The sequence below is a fragment of the Marmota monax genome, unplaced genomic scaffold (assembly GCF_021218885.2).
Source record: "Marmota monax isolate L192 unplaced genomic scaffold, Marmota_monax_Labrador192_F-V1.1 WCK01_AAM20220418_F8-fsc00037, whole genome shotgun sequence".
NCBI lineage: Eukaryota > Metazoa > Chordata > Mammalia > Rodentia > Sciuridae > Marmota > Marmota monax.
In genome coordinates this window covers 7,644,248-7,668,001 of record NW_026693245.1, presented here as the reverse complement: position 1 = coordinate 7,668,001, position 23,754 = coordinate 7,644,248, and the positions used below count along the sequence as shown (strand labels likewise).

The 23,754-nt window shown below is 36.2% G+C and overlaps 1 protein-coding gene across 1 annotated transcript in view; it reads left to right on the top strand.

Moving 5' to 3' along the window:
* The window catches only part of Arl15 (ADP ribosylation factor like GTPase 15), a 389,889-nt gene that overhangs the window by 177,651 nt on the left and 188,484 nt on the right, over positions 1 to 23,754 (top strand). Inside the window, exon 4 of the mRNA XM_046456278.2 lies at positions 20,485 to 20,693. Within this exon, the coding sequence (XP_046312234.1) occupies positions 20,485 to 20,693 (209 nt within the window). The remainder of the gene's footprint in view (positions 1 to 20,484; positions 20,694 to 23,754) is intronic.

Below are 23,754 nucleotides of genomic sequence, written 5' to 3'. Positions count from 1 at the left end.
CAGACACTTAGATTCATCATATTCTTGTCCTTTGTTATGAAATTGTCACCTGCATAAGGAATAAATATATCAGATCTGAGGACATTATCACAACCATGTGTCTAATGGCAACTGGTTCTGATAGCGTGACTGTTGGTACAATATTGCCTGCCATCAGAACTGGACAAGTCACGTGTTTGGCCATGAGCATTGGTTGTGTAGGAACTGCTAACATTTGCCACTTGGTCTCTACTTCTTGGGGTATTACTGCAGGCCTACCTTCCTTATTAACTAATGCTTTTCAGTAGGCCGTCAAAACTCCTAATTCATTCTGATTGTGGGAAATGTTGACTCTTTGATATGGCTTGACAATTTCTAATGGTTAACAATAAAAATAACTTCACTCTTAGTTTCCCTGACCTTCTAGAAGCCTTTCAGATCCCTGGTAGTTATATAATCCTAGATACTCTGGTATGGATCTGAAATTTATTTAGTTATTTGATTTTCTTCTCAATTTATTGTTTCTGAGTATTACCTTAGATTAGATATGAAAAAAAGAAAATTAAGAAGGTATTTTAAGGCTCTTGGTACATAGCACAAAACTGTTTTATAATAAATTTACGTACATTTATTTTACCATTAGAAATACATTCTGTTGTCTGTGCTACTGCTTTCCTATTGCTGCAGACCATTTTAGATGTTTTTTAGGAAATTGAATAAGTGAAAAATAGTACCATGTGATTTTAGGTTTTTTTAATGACAAAATTTTTAATGTTTATATCTCCATTGTGATTGTTTTTTATTTTTTCATCATTTTTGCTTATAAAATATGGCTGTTATTATATACTAATTATTCCAGGTGAAATTTCAGATTAAAACTTCCTTTGAATTTTTGGTTGGGGACACATAAACTCATTAACATGTTTCAGAAGATTTGAAATTTTCATTTCTTTTTTTTTGTTGGGGATGGTTGGGCACCAGGGATTGAAGTGAGGGGCACTCGACCACTGAGCCACATCCCCAGCCCCATTTGTATTTAGAGACAGAGTCTCACTAATCCTCTTGCCTCAGCCTTCCAAGCCTCTGGGATTACACCATGCCCAACTGAAATTTCTATTTCTTACATGTGATGCTTTATGCAAACATTTTTGTGTGTTTGTGGGCATGTATGTATATGTGTCATGTATACAAATTATGAGATATTTTTTCCATATTGTCATATTTTGTACTTGCATAGATTTTAAAAAATATTTTTAGTTGTAGATGGACATAATGTCATAAGAGAGACATTGGCAGTTGGGAAGTATGAGTGTAAGTTGAAAATGTGAGCATTTCATTTTGGGCTGTGTCAAAGTTGCAAAGTGGTGGGAGGATTCAAGGTTAGAGAGGACAATAAGATCAAATCATCAGGAGCTTTGAATGGCAGGCCTAGCTCTTTGCACCAATGCTTCCCAAGGTTTTTCACATTATCAGACACATTGAAAATTATGATATTTTTGAGAAGTAGAAGATAAACAGAAAGTTTGTATAGCTAGAGGTGATGATAAGAGGTGGGAAAGCATACCCTGGCCTCACTATATACCCCAAGTGGTGCAGGGATTTTAGCACATCCGTAAATCCTTCCAAGGCACATCTGAGTTAGGAAGAACATATGATTTCTATTTTAGACTTTATTTCTGTTTCTCAGATTTCAGTTGAAAGCTGTTTTGAACATTTTGCCCAGTAAACCACTTCCCCTGTCCACACACATGCAGACTCTTCCTTAGATGGTGCCACATATGTTTATCTAGTTCTCAGTTCAAGTACCAAGAGCCCCATTCATTTACTTTGCCTTCAAAACTGTGGCCTTTAATTGAAGGAAGAGATGACTACCTGTCCTACCCAAGTTATGGTCACCAATGACACATGGAAATTTCTTGGGTGTGTATCATCATACTTATATTGCCCTGCTTGCTTTTGATTATATGATCCTTTTGAAAAGTAACTGCATCTCAGGACCACTGCATCTGAATTTTGGCATGAAATTCTCTTAAGATTATTTACGGTCTCGAAATGAGTATGTATGTCAATTCTGATTGCTCTTTTAGAGAATTATTATGTGGCCCTCAAATAATAATTAATCAATTTGTTATACTTCAAATCTGAAAGAACTATTGCAGACTAAACAAAATTACCTTAATGAGTTAATTTCTATAAAAAGATTTCCCTTGATTAAAGAATCTAGTTTAAATACCAAAATATTGTAACTTAATGATGTTATATCTTCATTGGCTAGTGTATAAACAAAGAGGATGCTTCTCAAAGCACTTTATCTCTCTTGACATTTAACCAATTACATTAAGAATATAAAAATAGATCTTGGTTTAATGTTTAAGACAGTTTAATGCTAAGAATGGATTTTAAACCTTATAATTTGATTTTAATTTTCTTTAGATACAATGATGGTAGTTTGGTTATGTTTTTTTTTTTAAATAATCAGCTTTTAGAGATGTATTTCAATATATTTACAAATGAAATTATATAACCTCTGAGACCTGCTTCAAAATAATATGAAGGAGAAAGTGAAATAAGCCTGGATGAGCCAAGCTTGGTAGTTGTTGAGGGTGGGTGATGGATACTATTTATCATACTTTTGTGACTACGTGAATTTGTTCAAATTTTTCTATAATGAGAAACTGAAATATCAGGAGTATAGTTCATCATTTGTTTGAGTGTCAGAACCATCCCCACCCCCACCCCGTCCTCAGTACCAAGAGGGGAAGCTGCCTCTTCCATGCTGTGTTAAATCTAAACTGCTGTGCTTTTAATTTCTGTTCTTCACCTTGTTTTCTTTTATAGTTATTGATCTCTTTGTTCTTGCCCTTTTTTCATTCCTTGATTTTTTTGATCCAATCTCTATTATAGCTGTCTCTCTTTCCTACTGTCTGTGCATCTCTGTCTGGTGGTTTTTCTCTCTCTCCTGTTTCACATATAATGATTTACTCCTTCTACTAAACTCTATGTAGACAATTGCCAAGAAATTCAATGTTATCACTTTTTTTTTCTAGGCAAGATATCTTTGTGAGCTTGAGGGACATTTTAAAAATGTGTTGTAAGCTTTAGATGTTAATTTGGGGACATTCTGTTGGCTGTCCCATGGCTCTTAGGTTTTAGCAGTTTTCTAGATAGTTGATACACCCAGTTTAGACATATTGTATAACCACATGTCAAACACAAGGAGGGATTAGGTTTTTGTTGCTGTTGTGCATTTGTTTTTAATGCAGGATAATGGTTTCAAATTTGCAACTCATTGAATAGAAGTTTAACTTTACACTGTTTAGTAATACTTCAAGAATCAGAAGAGTAAATGTGCTTTTGTAGGAAACACTTGTGTTGTTCAGAAGTAGGTTGAAGCTGAAATGCTGTAGCATCATTGAGATATTATCAACTCAGTGACTTGCTAGACTATAAATTCTTGAGTCAGGCAGGGCTCATGTCTAAGTGGTTTGCCACTGTATCCCTGAGACCTAGTGTGATATCTGATACCTAAAAGCCATTCCATAGATATGTTAGTTGATATAATGAAAAATAATGCAAATCAGTGGCTATTTTTATTTTCCCACACATGAATTTAGTGAATATTTTATGATGGTTTATGTAGGAGATGTCTAAAATACCCAGAATTGGTCTCAAAATGTAACTGCAGAAAACTATCACCCCGGGTAATCATTAAGAGCTTAACAAGTAAAACTACATTGTTATAAGTCTAGTTTTTTAAACTGAAAGAATGTACAATTTACTCTTGGATCACAATGGATGAAGAAAGCAATTTTGTAAAAATAAAATTAAAGTTTCATGGGGAGATAAGGTTTGGGTTCAGATTTGAAATGTACATAGGAATTTTCTCAATCAGTCATGAGTGGAGCAGAGGAAAAACAACCCGAAGAAAACGCATCATGGCTCTTCAGAGTGTCCAAGAACCCTACAGATACACTGCACAAGAAAGGGGGGTGATTGATGATTGACTTACTCTTAGAATAAGTGATAAGGATGCAGAATGACTTTTAAGGGCTGGGGTTGGCTCCGTGGTACAGCACTTGACTGGCACATGTGAGGTCCTGGGTTAGATTCTCAGCATCAAATAAATGAATGAATGAATGAGTGAATGTATTGTGCCCATCTACAACTAAAAATATTTAAAAAGAAGGACCTTAACCACTCACTCATTAAAAAAAAAAAATAGAATGACTTTTAATTCATAGTTTGAATTTGACTGGCAGTCCCCAGATAGGAAATTCAGGAGGCTTTGTTAGAAAAAAGTCCAAAGCAAGAATTTCAGAGGGGGGCAGGGATTGAGTTCTTCTGGGGACAAATTGAGTTTAAAGTGCTTAGGGAACATCTAGAAGGGAATACATGAGAAATGTTAAATTGATGCTCAGAAGAAAATTGGATGAGAACATATGAACTGAGTGTTTTCAAGATAGTAGAGGAAGTTGAAACAAAGTAAATGAAGACATTCCCAAGGAGGATGTATAAGGAGAAGAGAGATGCTAATGAATAGAGTTCAGAGAACATCAGCAGCAATAATTCTTACTGAAGATCTGTGTACTCTGAGGGTAGAGATCATGTCTCTGTCTCTCTGTCTCTGTCTCTCTTTCTTTCTTTCTTTTTAATCTCTGAAATACATCATAACACATGACACTCAGCAGATCCTCATTGTAACGTTTTTCAAATGTTGCCTTTGAAAGAAAGGTTTTGAGAGTGCAGAACATGGTGTTGACGATAGCAATAAGGGGTTGCCAAGAAGAACAATCGTAAATTTTTTTTCCCCTTTAGTTCATTAATCCACATTTGGAAGTTTCTCCCTAGCTGTAAATTCACTTTAAACTTTGCATTAATTATCTATGGCAGTATAACAATTTACTACAAAGTTTGAAACTTAAAACAATACACATTTTCTCAATAAGTTAAACATAGAATTACCATATGACCCAGCAATTCCACTTATAGTTAACACAAAAGAACTGAAAACAGGTGCTAAGCAAAAACTTACACACACCAATATGCAGAGCAGCTTCATTCACAATAACCAATGATGGAAATGACCTGAATGTCCATCAGCAGATGAATGAATTAACAGAACATGGTATATTTGTATAGTGGAATACTTTTCATCCACAAAAGGAACTCCCAAGTTTTCTTTCTTGCTGGCAGATTTGAGTTCCTTTTGGATTGACTGAGGGCCTCAGTTTCTGGTCAGCTACTGGCCAAAGAATGCTCTCAGTTGCTTGCCATATGTATCTCTCCAACATGGCAGTTTGTTTCATGAGAATTGACAAGTAGAGACAATCTGAGAGCAAAACAGAAGTTAAAATATGTTATAACCTGATCACGGAAGTGACATCCCATCACCTTGCCACATTCTCTTTTTAACAACAAGGTACTAGTCCAGGCCATACTCTAGCAGAGGACACAAAGGTGTCAATACCAAGAGGTGGGGGGATCATTGAAGTTCATCCCAGAGGTTACCTGCCATAGTCGCCTTCATCATGTGACATGTCTGTGAGGCTTTGTTGATTTCTATTGGGATGTCCCTGTGCTCTTCCTGATAGATCCTTCCCCATGTAAACCCCCAAATAATGTATTGTGCACCTGTAACACCATTGTGATGGGTATAAAAAAAGAGAAGATGTGGTTCCTGACTTTACAGAAACACAAAATATGGGCTATTCTTTTCGTGTTGCCTATTTTTGTGTACAAAGTCTTCTTGTACATTGATTATTAGCAAAACCATATAACTATAGAGAGATTTCACTAAGCCTATGTATTTAATGAGATCTGACTTTTGGGTTTATAGCAAGATCATAATTTTTCTCATCAAGAAAAAGATAAAATCTTAAAGGATACAAACCGAAGAATGGGGGTAGGTTGGATAATGTATTTTTCCTCTGATAATTCTTTTGATGTTCAGCCATTTGTGTATAAGAAAAACTATTCAAAATTGTAGCAAGTCCATATGATTAGTTATGTAAAGCAATTTCTGAAAAAATTGATGTTGCTCCTATGTCAGAATGGCAGGTATCAGCAGATTAGCATGCTTTCATACCTGTCTACCCTATAATTGTTTTCATTTATCTAGAATAAGGAATGTTTAAAGGGAATCTCTTTATAGGCCAGCTGTGAAAATAAATCCTAACCTAATATCAGAGTTTTAGGGAAATTCAGCATTGTAGAATCCTACAGGATGCCTAATAAATCTCTCTACACATATGGTCGTCTTCTCTGTCCTCAAGCAAATATATTCTTCAACTGTCATGGTCTAAATAAAAATTAGGCAGGAGGCTTAGCATCATTTAAATTGCACTATCTTCTTCTGAGTGTGTTCTTCATGGGAAAGTGTATTTGGAAGTGTAGTGCTTGACCTCAGGCAATGTTTCAAACTCATTTGCCTTCTCTTTGGCCAGTGCACTAATTCCTAATCTTTTTTGTGGCACTCTATTTTATTTTACCCTCTGTTCTCAAGTGTTGTATGACACAGACGCACTTATATTTGAAAGTTATTTAAAATGAATTTCATTTCAAGAGTCCTGCTTGCTTCTTAAGATAATAGGACACATCCCACAGCATCAAAGATGTAAGTTGGCAATTAACAGATCTAGTGATATGATTAAGTGTGAAGAAATCTATTTAATGGTAGATGTGAAGCAGTGGGCTAATCTTATTTTTAATACATAATTGTGTAAAAGAGGAAGTCTGATCACCTTAAGATAGGATTTTAGTGGTTCATTCATCCAGCTTCAGTCTCAGTAACAATTCATTTGGAATCATCTGGAATGGAACAGTCATATCACTATATCCGCTTTATAATGGCAGCTTCTAAGCACAGAGGGAAAGCTTACTTCTGAGAACAGATAAAATAAGACTTACTGCTTTAAAGAAGCTTAGAGAGAAGAGTATTTCAAGCAAATATGGAAGTGAGAAAGTTATTTTAACTATATAAAAATGAGTCTTGTATAGGGGAATAGTTTCCATATTCATTTTTAAGACTCACTTATTACTAATCAACAAATATTAACTGCCTGCTCTGAACCTTGGGGTGAACAGGCCAAACCAGGAAGATCTCGGGCATTTTACTAAAGTTAATTAGTGGTGCTGTGGAGACAAGTGCTTGGTGAATCTGGTATGCCTAAAGACAAGCCATGAAAAAGCTGTGAGAAAACAGGTTATGAATTAATTCCTGAGAAAAAGAGCTCATTTTGAGTCTAGATGTATGTTTGTTTCTCTTCAATTCCTGATCCAATTCCTTTTTTATTTAAAAGTAGTTCTTGACAGAAGAAAAGAAAAACAAAGCACTTGCTTACAAATGGTAGCTCCTGCCTTAGCTTGTAGACACCTGAGCTCTTATTGGTGCAGCCATGCCAGCCATTTTTATTCATCTAGACATTTGTAATAAGGAGGAAAACAATGTAAAGCAGAGTCATTGCTCTGTGTGTATATGGGAGTATATCGTGGGCCAGCCTGGTACCTAACATCAACTCTCAAGGGCACACACACACACACAGGAGTTCAATTTGTATCAGTAATCCTCTTGGGGTTTTCCATTATGAAATAGAGAATATCACCTGAATATTAACTTGATTAATCACACTGTTTTTGTTTTTGTTTTTTTTTTAAAAAAAATCTAGATTGAGACAGCTGTACAAAAGGACTTTGCATTTCCATCTGAAAGACTAAACTCGTTTTTGATGTTGGTGGAGCAGGGGAGAAAATCTGGACAGCACCAAGGGAGGAAGAAATTGGAAAATCTAAACTACTAGAGGTGGCTACTGGAAGAGGAGAAAGGGTTCATCCCAAATAAAAAGTTGACTTATTTTCCCCAGCATGGGCTGTCTCAGATATTGCAAAGGAACCAATCTCCCTTGTCTGTTCCATTGAGCACTTGGTAGACTTTTCTTCTTTTCTTTTTCTTTTATACTTAAGAATTCAAGTTACTTCAGTAGTTCATGAAGTTACTACTGAAATAGTGGTCAAATAATAATAGAACATTTAGCATTTTCTAAGCACTATATTAAATAAGTGGTATCATTTATCTTCACCATCCTGTGAGTGCCTTATTATTTTCACCCTTTTGAAAGGGAAACTAAGATTTGCAATTAGTAAGCTGATTATCGAGAGTTACACAGATGACATGTGGCAGAACTGGACTTTGAACCCAGTGAGGCTCCTCAAGTATTGGTGCTGTTCGTCACTCTAATATCCTTCTGTCCATCAGGGCTAGTCTGTCTGGCAGGGCTGAACCCAACTCCAATGCATGACCTTGTCTTCTAGGAAAATTACATACTGAATTCCGAAAATATTGGAACCTTTGAAAAGTTTTGAAACATACTTGATCCCTAAACTGAGAGCTGCCCTTATTTTTATATAATTTTTAGTATATATCGATTTGTCCAGTCACATAGTTCAAATCATAATGTGTATTAGTTCATGTGTATGATCAAATTAGAAATTGGTGTCACTTCCCTAAATTCTAGACTGTTCCTTTAATATTCACCCTTTTGTGCTTATGCCTAAACATGATCCTGGCTATACTTCTGTTATCAATGAAGTTACAACTAGAAAAAAGGGAATGGTCCAGGCGGAAAAACTGAACTCTCCGCTTTAGAGCTGTGATAAGCATTTCCATCAAGGATATCATAAAGATTGTTATAAGATGAAAGAAAATATGGGTAGAATCAAATATTGGAGAGAATTTCTCAAGGTTTTATTACATAACTAGGTTATATGGTAATAACTCGTTTTGAGGTCAGATTAATCACAGAAGGCAAATTGCAGTTAAAGTGAGAGATAATTTTTTTAAATAACTTTATTTTTTGTTTATTTTTATTAAAAAAAAAAATGTGTTGCTGAGGATCGAATCCAGTGCCTCAAATGTGCTAGGCAAATGCTCCACTTCTGAGCCACAACCCCAGCCTGAGAGAGATAAATTTAATATTCCAACTCATAGCGTCAAGTCTTGCCATCTGTGACTGTACATAAACTCTTTTTTATATAAGACATTAGACGGTTTTAAACCATCGTGGGCTATGAATTTGTTTTAATTAGAACCTCATACATCTCTATCAGTTTGTCACAAGATGGGTAAATGAAAATTTACTATAAAGAAAAATCCCAATGGGAGAAATTGCAAGCCATGCTAGAATGCAATGGCATTTTCATGGTTTTAAGAGATCTTATTTTATCCCCTGGGTAAGTAATAAATATCTCCCACTTCAGCCAGAAACTTCCCATTTTGGCTTCCCAATTTGTTGTTTTGGTTAATAGCTATTGCAACAAAATTGTTCCACGCTTTTCTAGCTTGGCTACCAGATTTTCTAGATACCACAAAAGTGCTTTCATTTTTGGATCATGTCGGCAGTTCAGGAATTTGCTACTTAGTAAAACACTTGGAACTATTCAAGTTGTGATCACCTGGGGTTTGTGGGTCTTCCAGGGAGCCCTTTGTTTTTGCAGGAGTACAGAAGGGAATATTTCCCCAGAACTATTCCCACAACTTTTTTTTTTCAATGTTTTTGGTTTCTTATGACTCTGATTCAGTTGGGCATCACAGCACTGTAAAGGACCAGAAATAGGATGAATTCTAAAAGGATCCTGGAGAGCAGAAGGTGCTGCTCTTGTTTGTGGTTTTGTGTAGTGCGCAGCACATGGTGCATTGTGGAGTTGTACATAGTAGCTACACATTTCCATATTATGTAATTAAGAAAATCTTATAGATGTGGAGTGAAAGATTTCTTGCAAACTGGGTATGTGCCAGAAACATAAAAATTATATACTAAAAACTACTTCAACAAACTACTACCATCAACCCAAAATATGGGTTATTTGTGTACCATAGAATAACCTGGTTAAGTTTTGCATTTAAGAAATATGAATAAATATGCAGTTAATTCATTGAAAAATATTTATTGAAGTTCCCATTACATGTAAAACTTTGTGTTACAAGTGTTTGGATATGGAGAAGAACCACACACAAATGCATAGAACTTTCATATGTCTCTCTCGGTTGAATCAAGAAGATGATATATGCATTTAGATGACTGTTCTTCAGGGTGGAAAGTGGTATGAACAGAACCAAGAGAAATTGACTGCTTTTGAGAATTTATTTCCTACTGGAAGATCAGGAAAGGCTTGGTGGAGTAGGTGACACTGAGAGAACTGACATGGTAGGGATTTTAGGCAAATGACATACAAGACCAAATGCATGAGGGTGAAAAACTCAGATGTGGCTGGTTATGGTGGCATACACCTGTAATCCCAGCAAATTAGGTGGCTGAGGCAGGAAGTTTGCAAGTTCAAAGCCAGCCTTAGCAACTTGGAGAGATCCTGTCTTAAAATTTAAAAAATTTTAAAAAAAGGACTGTGGGTGTCCCTCAGTTGTTAAGCACCGCTGGATTCTCTCTCTGGTACTAAAAAACAAAATAACAACAGCAAAAACCCACTCAGGTCTGGTCCTGCAGAGCAAGAAGTCAGTTGCATTTGGGGAATTCCCAGAGAGATCAATTGAGAAATGCAGTAAAAATGGCCAAGTGGAGCCAGATTATGGCGAATCATAAATGCTAAGTCAAGAAATTTTGGAACTTCAAGTTATAGATATTTTTTTTTTTTGAGCAGAGGGGTGATGTAATTTGAGCTACTTTTGTAGACAAGTTGTTGGTATATTAATGACATCATTTGAATTGGTTTTCTGGAAGGTGATGAGGGTGTGAAATACATTGGAGAAGAACAGAATGCAGGTATAGTCCTCAAGCATGATTGTTAGAACTTGACATTGATCTGTGTGTATATATGTGACTTCATGACCAATATGATTCTGCAACCTGTACACTCAGAAAGATGAGAAATTATATCCCATCTGATTCAAATGTATGATATGTCAAGGTCATTGTACTGTCCTATGTAACTAATTAAAACAAATAAAAAAAATTTAAAAAAGAACTTGACATTGAAGGTAGTGATATAAAATTGTGTTTTGAGCAATACAGATATCCAGAATATGTGTTGATTGAGTCATGTCGATCTTCCAAATGTTGACACATTGCATTATACATATCTGCCTGTTAATATTACCAACAATCTCCATTGAGAAGCTATCAAGCTCACAAGTGGCAGTAATGAGTTTTCCAAAATCCTAGCTTTTGCTTCAAAACAAATTTTATTATTGACAACAAATAGTATCAATTATTTGCCTTGAAGTGACATGCATACACATTTATCTTTGAGAAAATGTTTGTTATAATACTCAAGTCTGAAAAATCAGTTTGTCAGTTGAAATTGACATAAATATGAAATTTTTGAAAAGAAAAAAGCAACTGGTTTAAAGTACAACTCAGTTGTACAAATTTATCCTCAAAACAACTGTCTACTTAGTATGTAGCAAAAATACTTTTTGCATACTTCCTATTTCATTGAACAGAATATATTCAAAGATGTGTTTAAGAGCTGTTAATAAAACTAATAACCTTTTCTGTTTGATTAAGTCTATTCTTAGGTGAAACTTGCTTTTATCTTCCCCCTGCAATTGTGTAGTAGTTAAGAACACAGTGGCTGCTCATTTAATGCTGGTACCTGTATATATGCTACATCCGCCATGGTTTTACTCCCCTTTGCTTTTATAGCGTGAGTGAAAATATCAGCACAGTGAAAATAGCAAATGATGTCTCAGTATAGTTATAAATATAGTTTTGAATTCCTGGGTCTCCTGAAAGTTCTCAAAAAACATACTTTGAGAGTTGTTCCTTGATTTTAGAAGACTTACTGCCTATCTTCTGCCCTAATGGATATAGGTGTTACATAAACCACGTCTTGGTTTTCACGTCTGCATAGTAATGATTTTATTTTTGTGCTGTCTGCTGATGAACCAACAGCTAGTCAGATGGACAGTGATGCTAATGTGGTGTTCTCTGGGTAGCTGAGGGAGGCCGCATTGGTGTCTTACTATAACCCCTCTTCCATGGGCATCAGATTGCCTGGGATCTTTTCTCTGGCTGCTGGATTCTGCTTTACCTGGGTGCCTCTGACAAGCCATAAGTGCTCAGGAACTAATGCCTGCCTTCCTCAAAAGCCCTCACCCAACCAGCTGATTGAGGAGAGATAGGCAGATAAGACCTGACTCCTTCACCCCAGTATCTGTTCTGGGCTGACTTCCAGCGTTACATGCAGCAGGAATGAACTCTGGTTACCCACACTGATTTCTGGCTTGATTACCCTTCTTTTTTGTGTTATCTCTTTTCCTGTTTTACATCCCCACTCTGCAGCTAGTGTTTCTTGTATTCACCTCTCAAGCGGTTTACACTGGGGGAATCCAAAAGAAAGGCAGAAGCTATTTGTTTACGTGGTTCCTTTAGGGACTATCTTCTTGCCTTTGGGGGAAAGAAGAACTTCCTTCCACACAATATTTTCTCATGGCAGATTTCTAACACATGTAGGCATTCCTTAATGAGCTAATCATTTTTAGGCTATGTAGTTAACCATACATGCAAGAGGTGTATTTATTTATCCATTCTCAAGGTTTGTGAATTCTGGAGGCTTGGCAAGTTGGGCCTGAAGGAAGCTGAGGTATGGTTAGGTGGGACTGTCCACCCTAAGTACCAACAGGTGGTGAGTAGTAGACAGGGTCCTTAAACAAGATAAGAACAACCCAGAAGTTATTACTTAGGGCTCTATAATAATTCTCCATTAACTGCTGAATCTAGGCCAGACATTGCCCAGCTTACAAAGCCATCTATGTTCTGTCTTCACTCTAGCCTTTTATTTGTCATGAACTCATATTTCCCATTACGTTTGCATTCTCTTTGCTGTGCCCCAGTACCGACTGAGTCCTAATTTTCTACTAGCTTATGAGCTCTGCCATCTCTACTTCCCCCTCATTGGAATGACTTTTCTCCTTTTCTCCCCAATATCATTCTTAACCATTCTTTAAAGCCAGTAAGCACATTTTTTAAACACACACATTCAGATAGAACATTCCATCGATTTGCACTTCACCAGAGCCTCTCTTATTCTCTGGAAAGCAGCCTGGTGTACTGGGAACTAACCACATAGACTAGGGAATCAGAGCATCCAAAGTTTGAGTCATAAATCTACCACCTATTGAAAGCTTTTCCCTTCTGTCCCGGGTACTTCACCCATTAGGTGAGGATAATAGATTCTAAAAGGTTAAAGGGGATGTTGTCTGTAAGCCTCTTAGGCAGTTAGGTTGTTCCTGGGGACATGTCACTGCAGATCTCACTGTGGTTCTGGCGACTGGATTTTCTCCAGCTCAATGGTTATCCACTGTTTAGTGGTGGCTCACTTCGGCCTTGCAGAGTAAACATGTTCTTCACAAAGAACTTACCAGTTTCCATTTTTCTAACAACTCTTTCATTAACCTTGAAAAGCAAAATAGGACCACACACCTCATTTTAGAGGATTTGACTTGAAGTCTTCGCATTTTTATACTTTGTATTGTCCATTTAGAGAGGGTTCATTTACTTTCCTTTATTCTGACTATTGTGTGTGTATAGGTAGGCAGGTGTGCATAGAAGTTTGACTTTTGATATGTATGTCTTAGCCCTTCCTGAATTCTTAGTATTTCAATTTTTACAAACAGATTAAATGAGACTGTTGTGTAGAAGACAAAAGAATCAACTCACTGATCAAAAAGATGGAAGTTTGATAGATGGAAGGAATGAAAAAGTTTAAAATTATTATTTTTCTCCCTTCTTGCTTTCTTATATTTTGAACATTTTCTCCCTATGTTGGAAAATCTTCCTCTTAAAGTAGTACTGCTGAGATAATCTGTGCTCTTGAAACTACATTGTTCACTAAGATTTGAAGACCCATTTATATTTCAAGTTTTACAAATTGCACTCCATTATAGGGTCTCCAATCCCATAAAGTCTTCCAAACAAAAATTATTTTTACTCTGTTTTAATTTCTTAAGCTGGTGTTAAAAGAGGATGGACAGAGGAAATGATCAGAACTTCTCATTCTGACTCTTTATGCTACCCCAGATTGATGAGTGGTTAGGGCAGCCTACATCATAGCCCTTTGGCATTTGCCTTCTGGGAAGCTATCTCTGAATGGGGTGACTGCAGCCCCTTCAATATCAGCAGAGTTCTGTGCTCTTCTTTTCCAAAACAGATTAGATCTCTGTAAGTCTTCTTGTTGCAGTGGTTTCTAGCAGTCTGTTATGTTCATAGTCAGTTATGACAGTATCTAGAGTGGAGTGTTCACTAGCCACATGTGACTAATGGCTACCATATTAGAAAGCACAGATGTAGAATTTTCTTATCATTGAAGAAATTCCAGTAGGACAGCACTAGTCTGAAAATCATATGTTTCATAGGGAGAACATTGAGTAACTACTTTCATTATTGACTTCTGAATATTCCTATTTTCAAATTCCTATTCCGATTTTCAAGTTCATTTTCAAATTCATCATTGAATCTGTTTTTCAAAGAAGAACTTTTAAAGAACTTACTCAGAGATTTTCAAATTTAACATAAGGGAACTTCCCTCATCATTATACAAAATACATGTATGAAGATGTGAATTTGGTGTCAATATACCTTATATATAATCAGAGATATGATAAATTATGGTATAATGGTGTATTAAGAATTGTAATGCAAAAATAAATAAACAAAAAATTTAAAAAAACATAAGGGAACTTAGCATCTCTTTGGTTGTAAATAAACAAAATAGTCTTCTAAAAAATTGACTTGAATAATGGGTATTTACTATTCTCACTTACTAGAGTCCTTATAAGGTAGGGGGATGGATTTGCTGCTCAGCAGTGTTCTCAAAGATCCAGACTCTTCCTGTCTTCCTATTTGGACACCTGAGTGTGTAGATATGTCTCTGTCAAGATTGCTACAAGGCTAATGCTGCTCAAAGTATCACCTTATCACCCCCCAAAAATCTAAAAGCTTGTTGAGCAAAATCTTTTTCAGAAACTTTCCACAGCCCTCATTATATCCTCGTTGATCAGAACTAAACCCTATGTCCATGTTTCTCCAAGACAGAAAACAAGTACTAGCATTTTTAATCTTTATAATTGTAGGCTGGCTCTGCTGTGAGCAGTATAAAGATTGGAATTTCTGTCTGTTTTGTTTACTGTTTCATACCCAGTACATAGGATGGTGCCAGATATTTAGTACATGTCTGTTAGATGAATGAATTAGTGAATAATGAGTGACCATTGTTACCAACCATGGTGTACCTCAGAAGTGAACATACACTGCCACAGTTTGTCTGGGCACAAAATAACCGAGCCACCACAAAAAGTTGTAGATTCCAACAGCAACTCTTTATTCCTGAACTCTCACTGGCACTCTACACGCACGTTCTGGGAAAAATCACTCCCTCCACCGGGCTCTGTGTACCAATTCTCTCAGAACCCCGGGAGAACTCAAGGGAACTCAAGGAGTGGGCGCCTGAGGCAGCAGGATACGCTCTATTCCCAGCAGGATCCACCCTAAACCCAGAGCCACCCTAATCCAGCAGGATCCACCCTAAACCTGGAGCCACCCTAATCCCTGAGCAGGGTCACCTTTCAACCAAAAATGCCATGCATCATTCCTACTTGGCTATGGCTCTCAGCAATACACATTATGCTCCTGTCTTTTTCTTCTATTCTTACTAGATAGTACCTTGAGTCTGGCTCTTCTGGTTGACTCAGAATGAGTTCTTAGATTCCCAAGAATTCCTTAGAACTTTTAGTAAGGCAGAATTGGACCTTGCGTAACACAGGGAATTTAGAAACACCCGGATGCCCTATCTAGCTCCTCTACTATCCAGACTTCCCCCTTGTTTTTAATCTGAGAGTACAAAATGTAGACCAGGTTTGAATTTGGTATCTAAGCATTTTATGTAACCATTTTAATTTAAGTGACACAGAGCATGCAATTTTAGTCATTATATAAGAGTGGCATATCCTGTGTTTGTTACTTCTTTTGGATTTGGTTTGTGGGTTAGGAAGGTTGGGATATCACATCAGACTAGTGTCCATAGCATTCCCCATTAGTCCCAGCACCTGGCAGCTGGGTTAATGACACAGACATTTCTCATTTTAATCTGGTTACTAAACTCTGGTCTGCTAACTGGGCCAGAACAACTGTATGCCCTCCTTCCCTTCATAGCTGGTTTCCTTGGTCCCAGTCTGGGTTAAGCTGTCACTGACTAAAGCCACTGGCAGCAGGATGAATTGGAATTTAGAATTCCAAATTCAGTGCTTGTGAAGAAAGTTTGAAATCCTAAGATCGGAAAGAAAATTTTGTTGCAAGAAATTAAATAAAAGGGTATTTTCACTATTAATATTTGTTTATTATGTTATAGGGAACTTTTTTTAAGTAGTTGTATTTCTCTTGGATTTTTTTTTTTTTCCGTTGGGTTTGCTGGAATTTTATCTCACTATTTTGGGGCATTTTATTCCTCAGTGTGGCAAATGAAAAATGCAGTTTATTACTGGAAGAGATGATGTCATGTGTTGAATTTCCATTGTGTCCAAGATGTTTTCTAATGGACAAATCCTCAAACATATAACAAGTATTCTCTTTATACTTGACTCCCTGGATGCCACCTACTGGGTGGCTGTATTTGTTCCCTCTGATAGATTTACAGGTCTCCTTGTGATTAATATAACGTTACAGAATTTGATAGTTTGAGCTAAAGGGAAAAATGCTAAATCTCTCTTTAGGTAGTACCTCAGTAATTTGGATGGAATAAGTACTTAATAAGTATTCATTGAATTAATGAGTGGGAAATTTTTTCTTAGACATATTCCCATACTGAATATTAATATATACAAGCATTTAAGTATCTTTTATTCCAACAGGTCTAGCCACTCCCCCAGCTTATATCATAGTACATTCTTTATTTAGCTCATCACCTCTGGTCAGTGATTTCTCTATTTCAATCGCATTGGACCTACATGTATTTTTAGATGTGTAACCTTGGGCAAATCCCATCTTGTCTCTTGGTCTCCCTGTTGATGAACTGAGTGTGAGCACCTAATTCGCCAGATTGTCATGGATAAAAGAGTTAATATATATTAAAAAAGAAAGAAAGAAAAACAGAAAACCTACTTAGAACAATGACCAGTTACTGTCCATACCACATTAGTCGGTCAGTTGCAACCGTTGGTTGTCTATGGATAACAAGAGCATTCTGTAAGCATTAATTGGCTCTATGGAATTTATAATAAAACATGTTGCATATATTCTTATATGAAAATTGTGTTACACATCTTTTATAAAACAATGTCAGTAAATTTTATGGCAAATTTATGTGTGGATACATATGCACACAATATTGTTGTTGGTTTAAATAATTATCTCTGGGTATCACGGCTTCCACTTTTGTCCCTCAAGCTTATGGATGGCTCTCTAGCATATGGATAATGTCTGGATGTAGCTTGCAGCAGATGCTGTGGGTATCCTACCCAGATCTCCTTTACTGGGCCAGTGAATCCATCTCCCAGCTGCTGTGGGTATTAGTGGCTAATGACTCACACCTGTACCCTTCTCCAGAGAACTGCTCTTGGCTGACAGTAATTGCTTCAACCAAATATGTCTGGGAGATTATGAGATCAGGCTCCAGCGCCCTCCTGTTCTTCAGCAGTGGCTTGTAGCCAACGACTATACGGGAGTATAATAGCCTAGCTTCCTAACCTCTGGACTGGACAACTTCTGTGGTTCAGTCCAAGCTCCAGACTTCCTCGTGGAATCAAGCTAAAACTAGATTTCTGAAACCACATCTTTGTCAAAATCCTTTGCCGATTCTGGCTTACCTCTTTCACTCCTGGTTTCTCCTGACAACACCCCATCTATAATCAAGTGCATAAAAAACATCAGCTCAGGCCCTGCTTCTGGGTAACCTGAACTAAGATATTGCTAACCTCAATACCCCTGTTCTTGCCCTAGTTTCACCATCACTTATGCAACCAGTTTTCTGTATTAATTAATCTCTGGTTTAAATTTCCTCTCTTTATTTTTGTTTTGTTTCCTCTTTGGACCCTTCCTGATAAAAAAAAATCAACCTGTTCATATCCCTTGTCTTTGCACATTTAAAGTTACTCAACCTCAAATAAATGCCCCTGATTCTCTTACATACCTGGTTATTTCCGTATAGTGTAATGGTGAATATCTCATATTTTAGGTTCTAAAACTTGCTTTAAAAAGTTAAACCTTAGTCAGTTATACCTCCTTCTCCCAGTTGTTGTAAGAAATATTTGACCTGTTCTTTGTAAAACAGCACTGTGCCTGGAATATAGGAAGTCTTTAATAACCAATAGCCATTTTGTTACTGGAATTAATCTTTTAAATTATTTTCTCCACTTTGGGTGAGCTATTTCATGTCTTTCTCCCAGAACACCTAATGAGTACCTCTAGGATAGCCCTTTAGACAACTATATTAAAATCTGGGTTTTCTCATTTGTGAAGTCCTTGACAAGCTGCCCTGTACATAATGCATGTCTTGTAACTGAGAGCTACTGTTCTAATTTCTTTGTTCTCACTCTGTCTCTGTTCTTCTTTCTCCTTTTCTCTTCCTTCTGCCCTTTTTCTTCTTTCTGTCCTTTTTCTTCTTTCTAATGCATGAATCTTCCCTTCATTTCTTTATCTTCTATTTTGTTTAAAATATATGTAAATATATATAAGTTTTATATATATATTTATATACATATATAAATATATATACATATATTTCTGTTTCTCCCAGAAAATATGGGCTTCTTGGTGTTAACCAATAGTGTATTAGCTCTCCAAGGAAGGAAGAGACTTGATAGATAGCATTTGATGATTTCCATGGTAAAAAAAACTTCTACCCTGGCCAATTTCAAGTTACCAATATGAAATTACTGAACACAGAGTTGGGAAGTAATACATAGAAGTGGCTTTTGCCAGCCAGTGCACACCAACTTAATCTTCACTGTTTAGATCCCTGACGTTTATTTAGCACAGTATGTTGGAGACAGTAGCTAAATGTTCAATGAATGACTAAAATAATAACTGATTAGCACTTACATGCATAAAATTGGTGAAATTTCTTTATCTGATTTTCGTTATATATTCCCCCCTACATACACCACACAAATTGCTCATTCCCTTCACCAATCAGTATAATAAAAAGCAGTCATCATGATGTAATAGGAATGCCCATACCCTTTCTGGGCAGGTTGATCAATTCAGTTGCACATCCTGACTTTGTGATTTACTTAGACACATGGTGGGATCACTCATCTCACCTCTCAACCTCTCAGCTTCAGTTTCCTCAGAGAATGGGACTGAATAATCTCTAAAATTCCTTCTAATCTTCAAACTCAGAAAGCTTAATTAGTTTTGTTTCCTTATTTCCTCTTCATTATTGCATTAGACTTTTGAGTTACACATTGCACTGAATGTTAAACATAAGATGTGTTGTAAGACATGTCCTGCCTGATGAGGACACGGTGTCTGTTTTTATGAACACCTACCTCAATCTCATCAAGCCCATGAGTGTGCTCATTGCCTTTTATTCTTTCCCATGGGTTATGAACCCTAACAGATTAATATAAATATACCAAAGGCCAAGATTTTAGTTGTTCACAAATTTCAGCACTTTGACACATGAAGTTATTGTACTAATAATTCTCTGGGTGGAATTAAACAAGCCAGCCAGCAGCCCAGCCAGGAGTTTGTCTTAGTCTACTTTATGTTGCTATTAACCGAATGCCACAGGCTGGGTGATTTATAAAGAAATTAAATTTATTTATTATAGTTCTGGAGGCTGGTAAGTCCAAGGTTGAAGGTCCACATCTGGTGAGGGTCTTGCTGTATCATGATGTGGTAGAAGCATCACTTGGTGAAAGGAACATGAGGTTTGGGTCTCTCTTCCTCTTATAATGAATCCATTTATCTCTATCATGAGGTCCCAATCTCATGACCTCATCTAATCCTAGTTATCTCTGAAAGGCCCACCTTTAAATGCCACCAATATACAATTTGAGGATTAGGTTTCCAACATCTGAAGTTTGGGGGCTACCTCAAACTTGTAGTACAGTGCTATTAGAAAATATCACCAAATAATGATGGTATAGATGCAAATGGTGTGGAAGAAAGCCTTAGGGAACATCTGCTCTCTGAGTTATGTCCATACCCAACTTGTAGGGAGTGTAGTTCACTTAGGAATATGAAGCAAAGTCAGACAACATTGTTTTGACTTGAAGTCTAAGAAGTATTATCCTGGTTCTTTCTCGTGTCTTTTGATATGGAAGTACAAAGAATGACTTAAACATTTGCATTTTGTTAGCCACATCTGCCTGTTGGCTCTAGGCCTTTGTTCTTATCCATCACAACCTCTGTCTTTTCTAGATCCCTGTTCTATTCCATACCACAGCCTTTCTTTCATACTTAATTTTGGTTCCCAGTAGGAATTACTAATGGGGACATTTTTCAGTTTCTGAAAGCTATTCTTAAAAAGGGATATTTTTTTTTTCTCTTTTTATGACAGGGGCTGATAATATCCGGAAATACTGGAGCCGTTATTACCAAGGATCTCAAGGGGTAATATTTGTATTAGACAGTGCCTCTTCAGAGGATGATTTAGAAACTGCTAGAAATGAACTGCACTCAGCTCTTCAGCACCCACAATTATGCACTTTACCCTTTTTAATATTGGCCAATCATCAAGACAAGCCAGCGGCTCGCTCAGTACAAGAGGTATGTTTCATTAGCATTGGCAACTCTTTGTCTACCTTTTTGTTTGTTGGACTATTGCTGTCACATTGGAATCTGGAAAGATGCAAACAACTAGAGATGTTCTGGTTACTTAATGTTATTTAACCTGCCGACGTAATTCCTTCTCCTCTCCCACAGTTTTTCAAGAAATACATGGTGCATGTTACCATGCATCACTTACCCTTAAATGTCTTGTTCTTGCTCCTCTGTAATGCTTGCTGTTGACTAGGAGCAGTGGGTCCTACTCTGTAATCAGCCAAGCTAAAAATTGATGTCTTATCTTTTAAGTTCCATGCCACCAAATACCTTTTAATACGAACCACTCTTTATTTTCCTCATCTAATTTTATTTCTCAGCTCCTATAAAAGCACATGACCCTTCTGGGCAAGTAATTAGTGTCTCACTCAGCCAAGCTTCTGATTCGATTCATGGTACTAAAGTAATAACTTATATAAATAGTTTCTAAAACTTAAATTATACTGAGTTATAAGCCAAGTATAATGAAATCAAAACTCTTGATGTATTCTTTACACCTGTAACTTTCAGGATATATTTCCCCCTCTCCTTCAGAAAATTGTGTGCTTCCTCAAGTGGCTTTGGAGTAAGATGGTTAATAGGAATGTCATTACCTTTAGTCAGAAAAATGAGCCAAGAACATAACATGTTTTAACTCCAGATCTTTCTCACATTTAGAGTATGACCCATGGCTAATAGCTTTGTTCTGGTGTCTGGCTTCTCACCTATAAAATGGGAATCATGCAAATTATTTTAAGTAACTCACGTTAATTTAGGTAATTTACTTTGTAGCTTAAAGTACTGAGTAGAAGAGGAACCATATATAGGCAATTTCCATTTGTTTTAGAAAAATAGTAAGGAAGGTAAGAATTATTTCAATTATTAGAGTTTTCTCATCTATCTTTATTTGCTTCATTCAGAATTAACTACTACCTTTTTTGTGTATAGATTTTAGAAAATATAATACAGATAATAAAAATTAAAGTAAAAATAACAATAAAAATAGAATCAGAGAGGGATTGTTGTACAGATCTCCAGCATTGTTAGTGTGGTGCCTTTCTGTGGTGCCTACCTCAAGACCTTAGGTAAATCTTCTAACTTCATACCATCAGGTTTTCTATCTATAGAATGAGTATGATGGCATGCAATGGTGGATTGCTATAGATATTACCTTAGTTTATGATTATAAGGTGCTTTGCTGAAAATATATTGTTATTCTGATAGTTGTTATGAGAAATGTTACATATGTGTGTATTATAGAAGAGAGAATACAACACATTTGTATATATGAAGTATTAGTGTGAAATCTGAGACATGATGAAAGTGCCATTATCATTTCAGGTGATTTTATTCAAATTGGAAGAATATCTGACAAGAGATTTTCTTTTTCTTTTTGCTTTTAAATTATAGAAACTATCTGTTTTCCTTAGACATAATATTATTGAGACAGATGTGTTATTTAAACTGAATATTTGACTCATAGAAACCATCTGTAGGAATTAAACATTGTTACATTGAGTAAAGGAAGCTTTTAGCAATTAATTGTTTCTGAGTATTCCTTGTGTGTATTTGCTGAGTAACTCTTAGGAAAAGAGAAAATATCCCCCCACCCTTTTTGTGATTAATCTTTTATTAAGACAGTTGACCATAAACGTAGAAGATCATAGGTATGGTTTGAAGATTATTCTAAACTTGTATGTGGTAGAGGATGAGACTTGATTTTCCTTTTCATCTGTATCAATTTCACTTTTCCTTAAAATATTTTCTTAGAATGGAATTTATATAGTATGATTTTGAAGATGGTAAAGCATTTTTCCTATAGTTCTATAAACATATACCATATGTTAGCCACTTTGGATTTACTTTGTTGTAATAAATGCTGTTGCAAATCTTGAGTTTTATGGAAGCATAATGAAGTGTTTACATTTACCTTGGTCCAAAAGGAAAAGAAGCTTCCCATCTTTCTCATTTCTTGATGGCAGAGAAATTTCTCTGTCTAGTGTCATAAGGGCCTATTGAAATACTCTGTCATGTTGTAAGAATTAAATCAGTATCTTATTGTTAGCAATAAAAATGGAGTTGTGAAACTGAATCTTCAGTGTTGTATAAAAATAACCCCAAACTGGTTTGGAGCAGGCTTGGGAAGAAAATCGTTTTGAGAACAAAGTCATATGTTAGTTGTCATGTGTAAAAAGATGTGGTCATCTTTTTATTATTCTTTATTTCATAAAGATATTATCTGTTCTCAGCCCTACTGCTTGTAAACATTATATTTGCACCTGTTCATTTGTGTATACTTTTTGAAATTTCCAAATGCTAAAAAGATCATGCTTTGCTCTGCAAAATATCTGTGAATTTTAGGCAAGATTCTGTTTGTTAAAAAACAATTAAGGTGCATTCAGCTTATCAAAAAGTACTGAACCACTCTTGGGGTGCAGTTATGAAAACATGAGTCATAAAGGCTTATTGACCCTTCCCCTCTGTCCATTGAAAATTACTACATTTTATGCTTTATGCAGAAAATGTGCCATTATTTATCCATTGCTGGAATAAAACTAGGAATTCATTTGCTTAATTGAGGAATGAGGATGCTGTTGACCTTAGAAGTGTGTGGAGCCAGTGAAGCCTATAGGAGAAAGCAGAATTATCACTGAGATTCCAACAGAGGATAAACATCCTCAGAGAGTTAAGTATTTAGTCCCCTCCCTACAATGAGTGTTGCTGGGTTTATTGGAGCACTATGTTAAGAAAGGACAACACTGGTTGAAATTACTCTGGAACCCACAGGCAGAGGGCAACCTGCCCAGTTATTTTGGTGTCCTTTCAGAAGCAAGTGGAATCTTGCACATGGCATAGTTTCCCTTTCTGTAATATACCATTTTTTTTCACTGAGTCAAACTTACCAGACTCTTAAGACTTTGTGTTTTGATAGTGGAAACATGTATTTCTTTTTTAAAACAAATAAGGGTTTTTAACAAAAAAAGCAAATACTGGGAAAAAGAACACCCTTTATATACTGTCTGAAAGC